General features: G+C 39.7%; 1 protein-coding gene across 10 annotated transcripts in view; it reads left to right on the top strand.

Moving 5' to 3' along the window:
* The window catches only part of FHOD3 (formin homology 2 domain containing 3), a 409,609-nt gene that overhangs the window by 30,403 nt on the left and 359,623 nt on the right, over positions 1-19,583 (top strand). For all 10 annotated transcript variants that reach the window (XM_064443292.1, XM_064443290.1, XM_064443289.1 and 7 more), the window contains exon 2: positions 5,084-5,190. In XM_064443292.1, coding sequence (XP_064299362.1) covers positions 5,084-5,190 — 107 coding nt within the window. The remainder of the gene's footprint in view (positions 1-5,083; positions 5,191-19,583) is intronic.

Genomic DNA, 19,583 nt, shown 5'->3' with positions numbered 1-19,583 from the left:
TTGGAACTCTATTTCAGGGTTATTTAAAGAGTTTCTAACTGTGGTGATGACTCACAAGGGCATCAATAAAATTTCTTGTGCTGAAACTATCATTCTGTTTCACTTTTTTTAAAAAAAAGCTATTCTTAAGCACTAATGTGGAGATGATGATTAGAAGACTTAAACATTTATGGCACGCAGAAATCGTAGATGTAACCTTGATTTCCGCAACCCTCCCCCCCACCTTGGGCATATACCTTATGATTTGGTCATTAGTGAAATGTACTTCTTATCACTAAGAAGCTCACATACATCTTAATTCTTCATGTCTTGGCTTACTGAAAGCACAGCATAGGGTATGTGTGACCTCTTGTTTCCTGGAGGTGTTTAGGAAGTGACTTAGGCAGGAATCTGCAAGAGAAAAAAGTATGCTGGTGTTACAAGCAACGGGTGATGCTGTCCTGAAGTTCTGGCATTTATCTGCATTTGTTGTTCGGCTCTGGCTTCTCAGACACAGCTGCTATTATCTGTTCTGAGGGGACTCAACCTTTGGTTCTGGGATTTGACTCTCAAATTCAGTCAATTGTTGCATTTTTTTGAAAACTGTAGGGAAAATATCAAAAGTAAATATATGCAGAATATATATGCTTATATATGTATGCATATATGTACACATAGGAAACTGCTGGGATGGTGGTGTTTAGGTCCATGTGTGTGCATGATGCTTTTTTGGGTTTTCTACTTTTGCCTGTTGTCGTTGCAGTATAGGTCCTATAATGGCTAGACAGTGTGTGTCAGTTGCCACTGCATGGGTACTGGCTGCAATCTGAGAAAGTTCAAACATCCCTTAGTTCCTGTTTTGGAACATTTGTTGCAGAAAAAGGTAAGTCTTGGACTGGTTTAATTTAGTAGCTTCACTTGTATTTCAGTAGCACCTACTATGTCTTGATACTTATCTTGTCATGACAGAGTACAGATGTTAATGTTTCACTGAGGTTTCAGTGTGAAACTGAAGATGATAATTAGCACATCGATTAGACTTTTAGTGAGGAAGATCCATAAAACAGCTTTATTCTCCTTCCTTCCTTCATGTAAACCCAGTGGGAGGATGGTTGCTGATACCTCTGGCCATCTGCAGCTGGTGTTTCTGGCTAAAACATGTGTTTTAATGACCGTTGCATGTAACAGCTCTTGTTCCTTCACTCCTGTGAAAGACACTACTCCTAGGTAGACCCACTCTTTTTTAAAGCTGAGAGAATTGGGTAATATCCATAGGGATTAAAAATATGCTTTGGATATTTTCTCAAGAAACCATTAATTTGAGAAGATGGGAATGTAGTTGAAATGCATGCATAGTTTTTATAGCTTTACAGAAGCTTATGATATGGTTTGATACTTAAGCTGCAATGAAAAAACTTGAAATCTTGCAGAAGACTGTGAAAATGGAGTAGTTCTGTGTTTGTCTCAGAGAAATAGCATTATGCTTGTCTGATTTGATGGTGTGTCTCCCTGTGATGTTTCTGTGATACTTGTAGTGTTCTTCTAATGTTACTGTAGAAAGGTATGGAAAATTGCTGTGAAGCCTACAGAATGAGTTCCATTTAAATTACTTGTATCAGCCTTTTGGCTCTTCTGAGCGAAACAGTAAAGTGGGATACAAATTAATGATTTGAAGGGGTGGGCAAGAGAGATTATAGGAAAAATAGGTTTGTAAGCTTATGAAAAGATCTTGGATCATTTGACCTTGTGGCAATAGTATAAACTGGTTACGCAGTTTAATAACAACAAAATGATGATCTGAATTTTGGGACCAGTATGGAATGCTGAAGAGTTAAACAGAATTGTGAGGAACAAAGTGAAACAAATGGAATTCATTTCGAAAAAGTTGAATAGCAGTCTTGTTCATGATTATGGAAAGCAGCTCAGTTAAATGTTCTTTGAAAGACTCTCTTTACTCATTCTGCCTTTTGATTGTCCTAAGAGAAGATGGGTGTTATTAAAGATTTTATTGTGAATTATGATCAACAGGAAGAGCATGTTGTGAATGAACTGGATGGGGCCATTTGTGATGGTCTCCAGACACAGGAGAATTGATGCGTAGCTGATAAACATAGGATTAACATTGAAGAGAAGGGAGAGACCAACCTCCTGAATTGCTACTAATAAGCACTAATGAGTGAACATCAGCCATTCTTTGTGTTGAAAAAGGCAGGCAATTTACTAATTAAAAATAATTCATAAGGTGGCTTCTCTTCTTGTATGCTGCCTGCAAAATATGTGTGCAAATGAAGCTTGGAGGCAAAGTAACAAAGTGATCCTACGTAAGGATGGGTTTTAGAGTTCATTACCTTAATACTTACACTCCTTTTAAAAAAGTGTTTTGCTCCCTTCCATCTCTGTGTGTACACATTTAAGAGAAGAAAAAATGGTATTAGCAAAACTCCATGTTAGATAGCGGAAATAAGATATTGCCATTTCTCCCCTTACCGTACTGAACGGTATACAGCGTTCAGTGCTTTAAAGCCTGAATTAATCCCATGTTCTTCTGAAGCTATGGAGAGGAGATGAAAATAGGTAGAATGTACTTGTTCTTTATTTTTTACATGAAGGACTACTTCCTATTCTCATCATGCTTTTTATATACTAAAGTCATATTAGTAAAGCACAGTTCCTTTTCCCTAATTATGCAGTATAACTGGAAATTGTGGGCAACTCTTCTAATCTCCATAGTGACAGCAGAACATTTATCCAATTAGTAGTTTGCCTTTTGGCATTTCTTTGAATAAATTAGCATTTCATCAGATACTCTGGGCTGCTGGGAAGAAGTTTCCCGGAGTAGTATTTAGTCTTTCTTCTCTAAAGAGTGTATTTTGAATTAGCATAGGTTAATAATATCCTTTGTAACTGGAAAGATACAGAATAGTAAAACTGTTGTTGTTTTTAATATCAGAGGCCTGCACTTGGAGGTTCTTTGGTTTCTTTAGTCCCCAGGAGTCAGAGTGAAAACTTATGTCATCTTATTTGATGACTTATTCTCTCCCCAGGGGGAAAAAAGGGAAGAAAAAAATGGAATAGGTTTGAAATATAACTTGACCTCCTCCCTCTACCCTTTCCCTTCCTCCAGAGGATGAACCTTTCTTTCAGGTTGCAAACAGCCCAAAGCATAGTGGTGTGGACTAACCCAAAAGTCGCACTCTATCACTTGCGAAATATAAATGAGCTCTTCTGTGGTGTTTCCAATGCAGTTAATCCAGAATAATCAGACTATTTGCATTCTTTTTTTTTGCATAGATAAATCAGTGATAGGAAACTGAGTGACAAAGTTTTGGTATTGACTGTCAGATAAGAAGTGTGGCTACTTACTATGCTTTTCTGAACAGCTACTGGAAATCCATAACTTTGATGGAAAGTTAAAACAGGTAATTCATCAAAGATGGATTCTCATTGGTTTTCTTCCTTAGTGTTAAAACAAGCCGAAAGAAAAATCCATGGATGTGATAAAGGATTGTAATTTCCTTTCCTTGAGTCCCTGGCTGTTTCAGACCCTTGCTTACCCCTTCAAAGGGTTGTTGGCTGCCACCTCTGGCAGAAGATGTGTATGAAGTATGGTGTTAAATATTCTCTTCCCAAAGTGGCCTTTGCAGCAGGGATGTACATTTACACCACCATCGTCACAGTTGCCGTTTGGTAGATAGAGGCACGCAAAGGACCTGCCAGTTTGTTTTGCCAAATCCAGAAGAACGAAACATCTTGTTTGGCAGGCCAGTCTGAGACTCGCTATCAGACTGAATTTTGAACCTAGTAGCACAACACATCTGGGGCTTACAGTACTTGTGAACTTGAAACTGGTTACAAAAGGACCCCCAGCGTGGTGTTGACACATGAAGGTCCACAGCAGCCTATCCAGCTGGGCTCAGGGATGGCAGTTTCTCTGCTTCTCGGCTGGGTTCTCTAGGCTGTCCAAGGCAGATGGTCTCTTACTCCCTAGTGGTGAGGACAACCCTGTCCTTTCACCTACCCTTTGGTAAATGTTTTCTTGTTTCCCCTGCCCTGGAAAGGCTTTTTTCATCATTCCTTGTGATTTGACACTGGGTTATCTCATGGTGAAAGAGGAGGTCATGTTACTTCCTAGTTCTTCCCTCAGGCTTCTTCAGTTAACCCCTCTCAATTCAGTAATTATATTGTATTCCTGTGTGATGAGTTAGCCAGAGTTTTGGGGTGGATCTTCCTGGACCTTCTGCTGTGATGAGCTCCCCATAAAAAAAAAAACCAAAACAAACAGAAAATTCCTTTTCTAACTTTGATCAAATCTAGCTTTTTTTTAACAATAGCTGGAACAATTAATAGAAAACTTGAAGATGAGGGAAGACAGGATGGAAATAAAGAGGGTTTATTAATTGCTCTCTTCCTCTTCAGTGTCACTGGAGGCAGGCTCCTGTTTTTGGGTCTTATTCTTGGTTACCTCAGTAGCTTTGTAGAAAGTTGGTATGTGTGTCATGTCCTCCCCACTGGTGCCTAGGAAGGTCTGCCCTGCAACCTCTGAGGCAGGTTAGTGCGTGGCCCTAAAATGGGAACACCAGAAGATCTGGGTCTTGGTTGACTGCACTCCCTCTCACTGCTGGGCCCCAACTCTTGGCTGCCACACCTTGCACTGTCCCTTGGCTGTATCCTTCCTCACAGAGGATGTTCAGTAGCTCATGAAACAGCTGCTTGTTCTGTCCACCTCCATTCAGATGCCCAGAAACTTCACTTAAATGTACTCTAAGAACAGAGAAGTCATTCATATCCTAGATATAAATTTAAATTAACTTCTCTTTCCTTGTAGGATTCTGTGATAAAACCTTCTAATCTCCTTCTGTAGGTACAAATAAATTTCTCTGTTTGTGTTAGTTGTGTTGATATTGTTGTGACCAAGCATGGTCTAGTGAATATGGATTTGGGATTGCATAAATTGCCAAACACAACCCATTTCTTTATCTACTCCCTGCCTATGTTTTGTTTTAGGGAGATCTTGTCTGGGGACCCAGAAAATGGGAAGGCGGTGTTAGAAGTATGTTAGAGAGAATGACTGCTGTAATCTAATGATCTGAATGTTGTTCTACAGCTTGATGACTGCACCCTGCAATTGTCTCACAACGGTACCTATCTGGATCTAGAATCAACCCTTGCAGAACAAAGAGATGAATTGGAAGGCTTCCAGGAGGATGCTGGGTAAGTAAATGTTTACTAAATTTATATAAATAAGCATATTTGTCCAGAAGCATTGAGGTTTTGGGAGCGTATGTGTGGTTAACTTGGTACGTTCCAGTTAGCATAGGAACAGAAAACATAAAATTCTTTCCTCTATAAGCACATATGTCTCCTCCTTTCTGTGATGAAGAATTTTATGACTACTCTATTTACATTCACTCTTACGGTATGCCATCTTCTTTTAGAGAAACTGTAAGCAATCTATCAAGATGGATATCTTGACTAGTCTAGTAAATGTTTATAGTTCTTTGGAACTTGATAAATGAGAGCAGTTGTTTCTGAGAACTCTGAGATCTTATACGATAATAGTTGGTGTAGAAGATTATATTGGGACAGCGCTTCTGAAGTTATAAACTCAATTTCTTTGTGCCTTGAGGTTTAAGTCCTCCTTCTATGTTCTTGGAAGAAAGACCTTTATTGATTTCTTTTTTCACTCCTGGAATTGATTTAGCCAGCCTGGGGGGTGGGGTGGGGTAGTGGTGTTTTTTTAATATTTTTCTCTTTTCCTCTCTTGCATTTTTTTCTTTATAATTATTGCTGGCACACATGGATTGCTGTGACACAGCTTTCCATCAATCTTCTCTGATGCAAACTGAAAGTGAAAACAAAACTTAGCGTCAATGTGTGTCTGTGTGAATGCATGTATAAAACTTGCTGTTTAGAAGAATTTTTTTCTGGGCCTTTTAAGTGATTGTCTTGCTTAAGATATAAAATGAACAGACAGTCTAGAGATATTTTTGCCTTGCTGGTTGCTATATTGGACTGGATAGTTGTAATTAATTTTATGGGTGCGTTTTGGCATGGACTTAATGTATGTAAGGTAGCTGTGCCAGAAGGAAATTAACTACATTCTGAATTGGTGAGGGCTTGTTAACACTAAGAGATGCAGCCCTTTTACTGATACTGGTTTCTCTACTTTTTGCGATAGCTGTCTTGTATGAAGTATTCATCAAGCAAAGAGAAATTTAAACTGTGTCTGTGAAGTTTATTTTATGTAGAGAAGAATCTTAAATAATGTAATAGGTATTCATGCATGTGCATTTGTGTACGTTGTCTTCATACATACCAGTTTTGGGCATGTTTTTATAAGTATTGGAAAATAAACTGGTCTGTTAGAAACTACATTAGTTTGAAGAAAGTTCTTCAAGACACAGATTAGCCAATACAGATGAACTGAGCCTCCCTCCCTATGCAGTAGGAGTGCCGAATATAGAAATTGAACTAATCTTCAGTTTTATGCAGAGGTGATAAAAATAATTGCAAAGAAGAGCAAGTACTTATTTCCAGGTAACTTTAATTAGTTGAAAGCAAGTAAGATGAAGGAAAAAGTTTCTCTTTTGATAGTTTGGTTTTTTTTTGTAGTAGTATGTATGAGTTATTAATTCACGCTTTCTTTCCTTTCCATTGATGCCTCTATGAATTCTAGTAATTTTAACATCATTGCCTTTGCTACCCGACAATGGCATTCCCAAGCAATTCAGCAAGCTGGAGACTGGTTGGTGCTTTTCTTGCCAGACTTGGAATGGCAAGCCCTTCCACCTTATTTTAATTTCTGCTTCCTTTGGGCACATAAAATCAATGATATGAATTGTTCCTGAAACATGATTCTAATTTTTGCTGTGGTGGCTATCCTAGGAAGAATATCAAAACAAGTGGAACTAGCTGTGATGCTTGGAATTGCGTGTCCAATGGGTTGTTTTGAGCTCAAAATCAGGTTATGTTTGTGTACTTTGCATGTGTGTGCAGGCCTCCTCTTAATTGTCCAACCCTATTGTCAGTTGAATAATTACTTCTTCCAATGGCTTATCCTGCCAGGTAATGAGAAGTCTGCTGGGAGGTCCTTCATTCCTCTGCAAAGTTGGATAGGGAAGTGTGAAACTGGGTTTATTAAGGTGCATCACAAAAGCATGGCCTACATATTATTATCATAATTTTCTTTTGAAATGGGCTTTGTGAAATGAAAGAGAACAACATTCATGTCTGTTGTTGTCATGTCCGTAGCCCTCACCTTCACCCGTCTTGTTCCTCTGGTAATTGTGGGTTAATAGAAAGTGTCATGTTTACATGTTTCAGCTGCCTGCCTTAGGTGCAATACCAGGACTGGCGCTTAGGTGCTGCCATCGTAGCTGTTGTGACCCATTTTTCTTTGATGTCTTCCCACTACAGTCCCCCTTCAGACCCTGCTTTCTTACCTTTATGATTGATAAACTACACAGGCAGTGGTAGTTGCAAAAGGCTGAAGGGGTGAGAATGGAGGGAAGGAAGAATGAAGGGTGTGTTGGGGGGTAAATTGTTGAGTGGACCACAAAGGAGCACAAAAAGATACACGTGCCCTGCTGCAGGGGGAAGAGGGGATGATTGCCTGAGGGGATGCTCCCATAGCACCTCTGCTGAGGTGCCCGTAGGTACAAGTGGTATACTTCCCTTGAATAATCCTACCTTGTATTAAACTGCAGTGCTGCCTAAGGACACGGGGGTTGTGCTTTAACTTGATTGTTGTGATGTTGAGGGTTTTTGGTTCCACCTCCCCTATGCACATATACCCAATAACTTGCAGGTTGGAGCCCTGAAATCCTAGCATTTTGTTGTGCTGTGGTGGGATGCAGCTCAGTGAGGTACAAAACCTTGCATTCAGCAGTAATTGGCTAGAGGACAAGCAGGTACTGGTCAGGCAGAAAATGAAGAAAGGGGAACACCTGACTTGTCAGTAGCTTGGCAGGAAAAGTTCTGACACGTTTGGGAATGGTGAGCTGAAAGTGAGCCAGTGATTATGGTGCTGTGAAAAAGGTATGAAGCATCCTAGAGTATAACGCAGGAATTTAGCCAATGAAATGCAATGAACTTGGTATCTTAAGTACTAGTGAGGCTTCTGCTGGATTTCTGCATCCCATTTTTGTGCAGGTTTCAAAGAGAGACTAGGAGGAAGATAAACAAGAACAACCAGAACTTCAGGAATCTGTGAGATAGCTTCCCTGTATGACTTAGTAATATTGTCACTTCAGAGTAAATGCAACTCGTGTGACGTTATCCAGAAAAAAAGGGTAGCAAAGGCAATTAGGAATGTCTCCCTCCATCCCAGGTTTCTAGCAAACTAAACTCTCTGGGCCTTGCAGCTCTCATCTTTTGCCCCTGCAGGGACCAAGGTGCTGAGCTGGAGTGCTCCCAAGCTGGAGCTGCTGGCTGAGGGCATTGGGGACTTAGCAGCCTGCTGTCTGGGAGGGACTGGCCACAGAAACCGCTTAGTGTCTCTCTTTCTCTCTGGGTCATTTCAAGGTCCCGCTCTTAATCTTCAAAGATTTAATTTTCTGAGATTAGGCTATCTCAGGACCTGCCTCTCTGCCATGCCCAGGCTGCTGTGCTTATCAGGGTCACTGAAGCTTGCTGAACTCTGAATGAAGGACTTAGTAGCTGGATGTTCATAGCATTTGTCTAGGTCCTAAATTGTGGAAACTCCTATTAAGAGTGACCAGAATGTTCTGCAGTCTGGCTGTTTTCCACATCTTATTGCCAAATATTTCTGTTTGCCCAGGTAAAGTTGTGAAGATTTTGATTTTTTTTAAACATACTGCTGAAAGGAGACTTATAAATAAATGAACCATGCAGAAAATATTGTCTTTCAAATTTTTACTGGTGTGAGAAGCTGCGGGTATCTGTTTTCTCTTGAAAGGATTGAATGAGCATAGTGAAAAACGAGAAGAAGGATTTTTCTTCAAGAGGAAAGAGGATGGTGGTGGCAGTTAGACTGGAGGTTTATGATGTGTATCTGTAAATAACAGGTATAAGAAACACATGCACTCATACACAATTTCAAATGAATGCTCTTCCATTACTGAGAGTAATGAAATGAGGCTTTTGGTAGTTGTTATCCACTTCAGCAGAATCTAAACTCCTGTTTAGGGAAGGAGAAAACCCAACACACGAGCCCACTTAGCCTGTAGGGCTAACTGAGCAAAACGTGACTGTTTTCTTGTATCCACAACTCTTGCTGCTGCCATTTGCACCTTTGGGAATAGCTGCGGGATTCAGGAGAACCTGATTATTTTTATATGGGTTATTTGGGACAGTGAGGATGAACAGCTGGCTAAGCAATGAGGCTGCCCCTGCAGAAGGTGTCACAACCAGGAAACGGGTCAATAAGAGCATGTAGGAAGACTGCCTTTTTTTTCCAAGTTTAGCAGGGTTGGTTTGCTTGTTGTGTGTGTGTTGGGGTTTTTTCAGTGACTGTTTTTTGTTTTTGATTTTTTTCTCCTTACTTCCCCCATAAGTTATTCCGTGGATGCTTATTTGTGTGAGGAGGTAACATGGAGGTAGTTTAGGTGGGCTGGCCTTTTTGTTAAGGTGCCTGTGACAGGAAATGCCTTTTTTTTTTCCCCCTCCTTTGCTTACTTGTGATTTTATAAAGTGAGCAAGAATTATCAAGCAGTCCTAATGGTAGCCCACAAGGTGTCACAGTCCTGAACTGTGGAACACAAAAGCTTCTTCAGACAACATGCTGCGAGCAATGGATATGTCCTTTGGGGAATATATTTTTAAGAGTTCTGTTCAGCAGATAGATTGTTTTAAAGTCCTTCTGACAAATCATTTCAGTGCTGATGTTTTTACATTCCTTCTAGACACCCTGTCCTAAGCCATTTTTGCTAGCTGAGTCCCATTTCAGTTGGGTGCCAGATGTTTTTGCTCTTGATGCTGCTGTTCATTCTGGGCCCTATTCAGAATCTGTTGAGGGCAATGGAGTCTGGCAGGGATCTTTAATAGTCTTTTCATGCTTATTTTTTGCCGGCTTAGACTTTGATAAGCACAATTGTGAGAATAAAAACTTTTCATAACTTTTTTACATGAGGACGTTGGGGATGCATATGAAGGTTGACTTGGTTTTTGTCTAATAAAAATGATGTGACTCATTTCTTGAAGCACTACTGCAAAACAGCAGATCTTATGCTGACTTTGTATTAGTTTGGACAATGTATTTGTATTAGTTCACTGTTGGAAGATGCTGTCAACTTATGACAGCTTTCTCTCCATGTTTTGTCTTGATGTCATTTCTGTAATGTTCCTCAGTTCAAAACAGCAAGAAAAATAAGGGACGTGCCTGTGGGAAATCATCATGGTGCTGCTGCAAACAGCAGAGACTGTGGCTGCTCATTGCAATGATTTACTTATGTTTTGAAAAATGCATTAGTTCATCTGAATATTTTGATTTCTGTGATATTTAATTTTTATTCTGACCAAATACTGAATCTGAAAAATGTATTGGATGGTCACAATGAAAATGTGAATTAAGCACCAAAAAAACCCAAAACAAAGCAAAAAAAACCCCCAAAACCCAACCAACCAAAAACCCAAAACAAAACCAAAAAACCCCACCCAAACCCCCAAACAAAGAACCAAAGCCACAGAACACCAAACTTAAATACCCCAACAAACACAAACAAAACCCAGTCAAAACAAGCTTCTTTCTATCAAGACAACTGAATTAGTTTAGGAAGCTGGTGCACATTTAGAGTGGGTGGGGTGTGGAAGCCTTTCTCGTGTTTTGCTTAAGGCGCTCTATCTGTCATGTATCATCATCTGTACTTATCCAGGTTCAAGGACCACAAAGGCTCAGAACTGCAGAGGAGCATGATGTTGTGTGGCACTGAGCCACAAAGTGACTCAAATGATGCTGCTTTTGATCTCAGGTCTCTTAGGCCTTGAATATAGCCTGGTGTGTTTAAGGATTTCCCTAAGGGGGACCTTCCTGCTGTCTCTCATGCTCTTTCACTGTCTAGATGTGTTCAGACTGTTAGATATCTGAGAGGTTATGGTAAATTTTGGAAGGTGTAAAACTTTCTAAAGGGTAGCAGTATTCCAGTCTATAATGTATCCGATTAAGATGTTGAACCACGTTTTGAAGTGAATGATTAGCTAAAACTTTGCTGTTGCAAAATAAATGGCCATACAGATTAAGTTTTCAAATTTCTAATGAAATAAATTGTTTTTCTGGATGGCTAAGTTGGTGCTTTTTTAATTCCCTCCCTCCCAAAGTTTGAGGACAATAGCAATTACTATGCATGTTTTCAAAACTTTATGCAGCTTTTTAACTTCTAATTTTTAATCCTAATAAAATGTTTTTGTTTATATAAGAAAATTGGATAGAATGATGAATTAATCTTTAGGTGGAAATATAGAAATTAATTTTCATAGTTACCTTGAGATATTCCTTCACAGCAAAATGAAATAAAATAACAGGTCCCATACACTTTCACTGCCTTAGAAGAATAGGCAAGACATCTCTGAGCATTCATGCTGCCACAGCATGTAATCAAGAATAATTAAGCAAATGTGCATGTATTTAATAGTTTGACAAATGAGACGTATGACTTTGAAGGAATGCCTTTGAAGTAGGATGGAGGCAATTAACACTATAATGTTCCACCACACAAATTACTGACCAGTTATGAGATAAGGATTTCTTGTCAGTGGATCTTCTGTGCACGGTACCTTGTGAAGATGATGGTTGTCAAATTAAGCTTTACTAGTAGTAGTAAAATGCTACTACTTTTGTAGTTAATGAATACTGTTGTATGAATGTACAATCCATTTAGAAAACAAGTATATGAAGAAATAATAGAGAACTTGAATAAATTTTACTGTAGACCAAGGCTTATTTTCTCATGCAGTCTTAGCTTTAAAGCTGGATTGATGGTGGGGAAGTAAATCTCTTCTGGGTATATCTCAGTCGGAGACTACAGCCACTTTGCTCACTCCAGAATACACAAAATACAAGATCTGTCTGGGCTTGTGGAAAGAACCTATGGCCACCTAATTTGGTGGGCTGGCCAGGAGGGGGCTGGAGGGTGGCAGTAAGCACTGAAATTACAGTGATCACAAGTATTTGGTCTGTAGTCGAAGCCTGGGGACATCAAACAGCGGTGCAGTCAGTGTACCTTACAGCTTTATTCCTGTTGAGACACAGAATCTGCAGGCAAGTGGCTTAGGAAAAAGTTATGAGGGACTGCACAGTCTTACTTTCAGTGGTGTGCTGCTGTGCCTTTCAAAGGCAAACTGAGTTGGTTTTGCTCTTCTCCCAGCACTCACAGTCTTCCGAGTTGTGCCATGCTCCTTCCAGCTGAGAAGGAGCCAACATCCATAGTGGCACTTTCCCAGCTTGGAAGAGGAGGCAGGTCATTGCTTCATGAGCTCTTCCCCTCTGTGTGGTTTTGGGAGAGCACGATCCTGGTACTGGCAGACCCATCCAGGGCAGGTCATGGGCAGCTCTTGAAGTCAATGCTTGTGAAACTCCAAGGGGCCCAGTCGTCTTAACCCATGCACCAGGGAGTAGTGTGAAAAGCTCATGCAAGCTTTTGGGGTGTGGGGCAGCACCTCAAATCCCAAGCACTAAAATGTTTTGTGGTCTGTTGGTGTGGTTTTTTTTTTTTTTTGAGAGCACTTTAGTCATGATTTTATAGCTTGTGGTTGTCAATGCTGAAACAGCTGTGTTTCCTTCTCCCCCACTTTGCCTCAGAGTTTACTCACAGCTCTCTGTTGTTGAGGGAAAAATTTACATCTGTACCAAGATATCTGTGGAAACATTTGAAGATTTGCTATTTTTGAATTTTGGTGATTACCGCTGGCAAACGAATGCAGTAAGAGTGCTTTTCTTAAAAAATGATTTCCATTGCAAAATGTATTGCAAAAATACTGTTGTGCTTAGCTCTCTCCCAGCCTATTGCATACCAAATACAGTGCCAAACCAAAAAATGTGTGAATAATTCTTACAGTTTTTCCTAGGACAACCTTTTTTAAGATAGTCTAATTTGGCATTCAGGTTTAGATGTGCAAATAGCTGAGGAGTCCAATATTTTAGGGTGGAAACTTAAATAAAAGCAGCTTATAGAAACAGATGATGCCAGGTTTTTTATTTTAAAACATTTAATTTTATTAGTCTTGAAGCTCCTTAATAGCTGTGTTTGTACCCCCTTGTTGATGATGAGGTTATAAGGTAAGTGAGCAGCTCTGGAGGCTTGGAAATTTGTTTCTCTTCAATTTGTGAGGAGGAAATCCCTTCCTCTCTCCCTAAACAGGTCATCTGCAGGGCTTCAGGTAGGGCTGCCGGAAGGTGCGGTAGGGCTGCTCCGAACTCGACTCCAGTTGCGAATAAAACCATTGATCTGAGGATCTAGACCTCAAACACCACCACCACAGGGTGCACCCACCGTCTGCCCCTGCAGCTTGCAAACGGATATAGAATTGCAGCGTAATTGCCTGGAGCATGCAGGCAGCCAAGGGAGTTTGTGTTGGGTAATTAGTAAAACCTGTGAACTTTCTACGCTTCCTATTCCACAGCAACTGTTCCTGTGCATGCTCCTACCCCACGGTAAATGCGGAGTAGATTTGTGTAGGCAGGCTTGCACTCGGTTTATCCCGTGGGAATTTGTCTGTGCACTTGCAGGGGGTGTGTGTGTGTGTTTTGTTTTGGTTTGGTTTACCACTGGCTAGACTAAGGTAATAATCTCCTGATAAAAATAAGTGTCTCCGATTTAACCTCCACTGGTGAACTAACAGCTTAAACCACTGCAGATCTGTGTCTAGCCCAGAATCTCTGGTAATGAAGCCATGAAAACTAGTGACCTCTGCCAGGGTTAAGACCACAGCAGTACTGTAAAATATTAATTTATTTCACCTTTACCGCTCAGTAACTTCTCACTAGCAAAAGCACTGATGACCCAGCAATAATGCAAAGCCCATTTCCTAAAGGGAATTAATATGGAGAAATAAGTGGCCTGAGGGCAAGCTGTTATATTTAAGAACTTGAATTTCAAGTTACAGGTGAGCCTAATATGATGCTGATGGAAAACTTCCAAAAAGCAGAGATGCACAAAGGAAAATATTGATCAATGCAAAATAGAATTTATTTTTATGCACTTATACTTACATACATACAGGCGTGTCCTACTGCAAAGTAGGACGGTTTTAAAATAGTTCTTGCAGAGTCTGATCTCATCCTGAGAAAGAGTGTAATTGGCCAGTTAAGCCAGTAGGACAGCGCTTTGAAATATGTTTTGTGTCACTTTGGGAAATCTCTTCTTTGCATTGTTATCTTTTTAATATAATCAATTACATTGGTAAATCATAAAAGAAAGGGTTTTTTTCCCTCAAGTATTAGAAAATGATTTCTAGGAGAAGAGAAAAGTTTATGAAAAATTATTAAAGCTGCTTTTTCCAAACTACTTAAGTTTTTTAAATTATTTTAATTACAAAAAAGTAGACCTCTTTTGATACCATAAGTAAGAGTTGGGATCTTTGTGAGAATGAAGTGATTGTGCAGGTGCCCTTTGCTTCTGCTCACTGACTGGAATTTTTCTAATGAGGTTGTTTTGGGGCTTATTTTCTCCTGGAAGCAAAACTGTGGGTCCCACAATGTGGTCGGGAGCACCAGAGGAACCCTTTGCCTGAAGATGTGAAAGCATCAGGTGGCTCAGCTGGGGAACATTTATTTATTTTACTTTCCTCCTTGCCCCTTTGTTTTGTAGGTTCTCAAAACTGGGTGGTGTGTGTGTGTGTTTGTTTGTTTTTCCCCAGGGCATTTGTTGATCCAAGTGCAAGGAGGTTTTAAATGAAAATCCAAATGTAACATGAACTTCAAAGTGCAGGTGATAGTAAAACCACGTGACCAGAAGGTACCCAGTGTAAAGAGGCCTGGGAGGAACATGCAGCCAGAGTTTGAGAGCTACTGGCAGTGGTGGGAAATATATAACTGAAGAATTAGAAAGCATTGATCAAGTGATGTGTCATCTCTTCAGAAGAACGTGATGCGAGGTTGACAAGAAGTGAGGAAACAAGCCTTCCATTTTTGTGTTTTACCCAGAAGCAATATTATTGTTAAAATAGCACTTCTAGTGCAAATATCTTCACCATTTGCCAACTCATAAGGTTTGTGTGTTCTTAATGTAAAAATCTGAGGTGGAGGCTTAACTGATCACACCATCCATGTTTTGCAAAATGACAGGATAAACTTCCCACTGAAAACAGTTATGTACGGGTTGAGCTTTTGGGGTGGGAAGGGACACAGCTTTGTTCATGAAAAAGGGCAATTCTTGAAAAAAAGGCTACTTGCTGACTGTGGAGGCAGCAGTCAGCCCTCACGTATTTTAGGGTCTGTTAGAAGGTTATTGTTTTAATGCGTGGAAATTGAGCCATTAACAGCTGAGGAATAACCAGCATGATGATTCAACACGTTAGGGGGAGGGGGTGGAGAGTGGATTCTCATTTTCCAGCTTCTGAGGCTTGCTTGCACAGAAACTACTGAAAAGGACAAATGGAACAAATGTTCCCCGTTTTAATTTGCTGTGTTTCACACTGCGTGAAAGTGATTCATTGTCTTTTGGCAAAAATCACTGCCTTGTGGTGAGGTACACAGAAGACTCCACCTAAACCTTTCCCGACATACACTCAAAATATATTAGTAATAAATAATTAGGCAATATTAATGTGGCTTATAATGCATACTTTGTGAATCCCTTGAGTGTTTCACTCAACCCTTTTGAGTTGCACATTTTCTTCCCCCTTCTCCTTCCATCCTATTTCATTTCCATTTAAAAAAAGGGGGGGGGGGGGGGGGGGGAAGGAAAGAAAGATGAAAAGTCTGCCTGGTAAATGTTGTGCTTGGGAAGAGCAGATAGATGTAAAAACCCAGCACCTCATAGTGACAGTCTGTATGTAGTCCTTATTTGCACAGTTGCACAGGCAAGGGTGTGTCAGCCAGGGTGCTCTTGCTTTCCTTGCATTCACATGTAACTTTTGCATGGTATACAGAGTATTAGTAGGAAACGAGGCAGTTAATTGTTAAATTCATGCTGGCAGACACAGAACATAATATTGGAATAATCCGCAGGGGAAAAAACATGTACAAGTCTCGGCATACTTTGTTCCTTTGCATACTGTTGCTTACACTAATAATCTACAAGATTTTTCCTGCCCAGGTTTTGCTTAGGGAATATACCATTGGGATTATTTCTACCTGGATTAGTCAAGACTCATTTTTTTTCTTTTATTTTAAGTGAAGAGTGAACAGGCATCTGAATAGTCTTTGTCTCTTTACTTACTTTTATCTACTCTTGTCAAATGATTGTTACTTTAGTGAATGCGTTATGCTCCAGGAATGCTTTGAATAAAACCACTATGTTAAATGATTAGACGACTTGCAAGTGTGTTGCAAGAACAGGATGCGGACACATTCTGACTTCTAAGTTTTTAGGTGGGAAAACAGGTAAGAAAGGAAAGCTCAGTGACTTCGCTTGAAGATGAGTGTGTGTGTGTGCCTCCAACTGCCTGTCATGTTCCAGAAAGAGGTACTAGCGCTGTCATCCATTTGAAGTCTATTAGGGGTGAATCTTAGCATTTAAAAGACTTTTTTTTTTAAGAAATGTATTTTATTTCCTGAGCTCCTTTGTTTCCATTATTCAATGAGAATAACGTAAGCTTGAACATGACAGTTGGATCCTTGGATGATGATCTGTGAAGAACTTCAAAAAGGTTATTTGTTTGGATAAGATTTTCAGATGACTTTCAGAGATATTCTTAATTCCTCTCCCCATGCACGTGTGTGCTCTCTCTGTCTCAAAAGACTTGGCTTTTATACAGCATTTTTTTTAAGTGTCAGAATTTCTTTTGCATCTCGAGTCTGCAATTGAGTGGAGAAACATATCGTATTGAAACTGCAGTCAAACTTGTATCTTAACAGCTTTGAAATAGAAGCCTAGGATTTATGCTGTCTGATTAATAGCAGGTTAAGAAATACTTTCCTTATTGTGTGTGTGCTGGCTTGCAGATCTTTTTCGGGGAAACCCTGATAGACTTAAGTGCTTGAACTCTGGCAAAAATTTCATCCTTTATGCATTCAACACGGAATAGTTTGTTTTATAATGCTGATGAGGAGTACCTTAAAATATGAAGTGCCTGACCGAGGCAGCACCCCATTGCAGAAGCATTTTCCACTCCCTGTAAGGTGTGTGCAAGTGAAGATGGAAACGCATGGGTGCTGAAATGAAAATGGGAAAGTCAGTTGCAAAAATAATGCACTTTAGTGTGTCTGTTGCCGTGCATTTGCTTCTGGTGGCATGCTGTTATCCACTCTTCTCCCATGGGAATCAGTGGCTCCTTCTTGAGTTTAGGGATTGTTGTTGGATGCTGTTCTCATTAAGCTACTCCTCTTGAAAAACGCAGATGTGATTACTGAAGAAGGTTGATGGTCCACCAAGAAACCTGAGTGCTATGAGAGGCTGTAACAAAACATGAAGCATGTGTTGGGCATGTGTGCTTTGAAACCCTTTCAGTAAGAGCAGCGTCTGTGTTGGGTAGGTTTTCATAATAAATAGATGCAGAATTGTTACAGGATAAGTTATCAGCCTTTATATGCTGGCCAAGTCCGAAAACATTTTCAGTGTTCATTATGAATTGGTAGATTTACACAATTACAGAGTTGAGGTTAATTTTCATCTGGCCTATGCCATCTTTGGGCTAAACAGTCAACGGCCCATGGTGTTAGTTTAGTGTGATTCGGTAACCTGTTGTGTTTGATTTGCTAGTGGTCAATGGATGATTGGATGATGAAAATATCTGATTATTTCAAGAGAGGCTTGGGACAAGGTGAACTGATGCCTGGTTGATCTGATACCACCTGGTTCAGACTTGGCCTTTCTTTGAGTGATTTACTGTATCGAACCTAATAACAGTATGAAAGACTGGTTGTGGAGAGGGGATTTGAAGGCTGGGTGGTGCGAAACCTTCCTGTGTAACAACACTTGAAACTAAACAAAATGCAAGGTGCCCATAGGGTTTCCCAGTATCTGATTTTACTTTATTTTCCCTAATTTGTTGAAACTGAAGGGGGTGAGCCTTTATCTAATGTAAAGATTTTTGTGTAGTGTTTCACAGGTTATATGCATGCAGCAAAATGAGCCAATTGCTCTTTACAGTGGTCCTCTGAAGGAGGATGAGGAAGAGTGGATTTGAGGAGGGAGGATGTAAGATGTGCTGTTAGCCCAGTGTAGCGGAGCAATGGGAAAGATAAGGTCCATGCTCTGGACTTCCAAACTTAGAATCCCTTTGCTGCTGTTGCCAATTTAAACTTTTAGGATTTGTTTTCCATCCCATCCAGGATGCCTTGCCAGAAGCTCAGCTGGGATCTGAAGGAAATGCTACCTCCTAGTTCAAAAAACAGAACATATACGTGCACATCCAAACTACTCCAGTTTTCAGATGTTTTGTGTAATTGTCCTTTCTAGCACAGTGGGGTTTTTTACAGAACGAATGATTTTTGGTCTCTGAGTTATCCTAAAGAATTATCCCTATCTAGAACTAACTGATAACACTAATCTTGAAGGCTGAAATCCTTGCTTGGAACAGAGTGAAAGCAAGGTGTTGGGAATATAATAGTTTAAAACTGCTGTGAGGGTAGGCTATGATTGTTGTTTATTTTATGATTTTATGATTGTTATTAATTATTATTTTAATTTAAAAAACCACAAACAAACCAAAATCCCCACAACAAGATGCATCACACTTAAAGAAAGTCCAGACACTAGTGTAGTTGGCTTAGTGGTATAATCCAAATTATAGATCATAGAGGTGGGGGATTTTGCTTATTTACTATGTAGCCATGTGAATGAATGTGTGTAGCACTTCATGGAAGATTCGGATTGAAGCTTGCCATTACAGGGCTACCTTTTCTTATATTTCTTAAAAATGTAAAAATAATGAAAGGATGTTCAGACCCTAGCAAAGAGTAGAGCTTAGACTCTCCTATATACATTAATTGAAAGGCTCCAAGTTTTTTTGTGAACTAAAATCGTTGCTTCTAACAGCACTAGACTTTGCTTCTACTTGTGATTACTTTTTTATGATTCAAGTGTCTGTGGAGGTTGGGTTGTTTTATTTTTTTAGAGAGTACGTTGAGGAACAGTAAGTTTGCTTGACAGCTGACTATGCTGCTAAAGTGTGTTATTAAAATCCTTGGAGTTGATTTGTCACCGTGCTATAGACTGTAGCTTTTTCCATGGTTGTAGAAAGTGTCATGTAGAAAGGAAAACAGGAGCCCAGAAGGGTGTAGCACAACCTGTTTTCATAGAATTGGTGATACCCAAACTTCTAATGATCTCCTCTTAATAAGCTATGAAGTCATCATTAAGAAAGCTTGAAAAGTAATTTTTTACTTCAGTTTCAAATGATAAAATAATGTGCTTTCAGAAGCATGAGATAGTTTTTTTTTTTTTAAAAATTAAATTTTTTGAGTTGAAATAAGTAGGCCTTTAGCAAAATATTAGTAGGTCTGAATGGTTGCCTGTCCTGAAAGAAGCATTCATCAGGAAAGAAAG

The sequence above is a fragment of the Phalacrocorax carbo genome, chromosome 2 (genome assembly GCF_963921805.1).
Source record: "Phalacrocorax carbo chromosome 2, bPhaCar2.1, whole genome shotgun sequence".
NCBI lineage: Eukaryota > Metazoa > Chordata > Aves > Suliformes > Phalacrocoracidae > Phalacrocorax > Phalacrocorax carbo.
The sequence above is the reverse complement of the archived record's forward strand: the minus strand, read 5'-3'. Positions and strand labels throughout refer to the sequence as shown.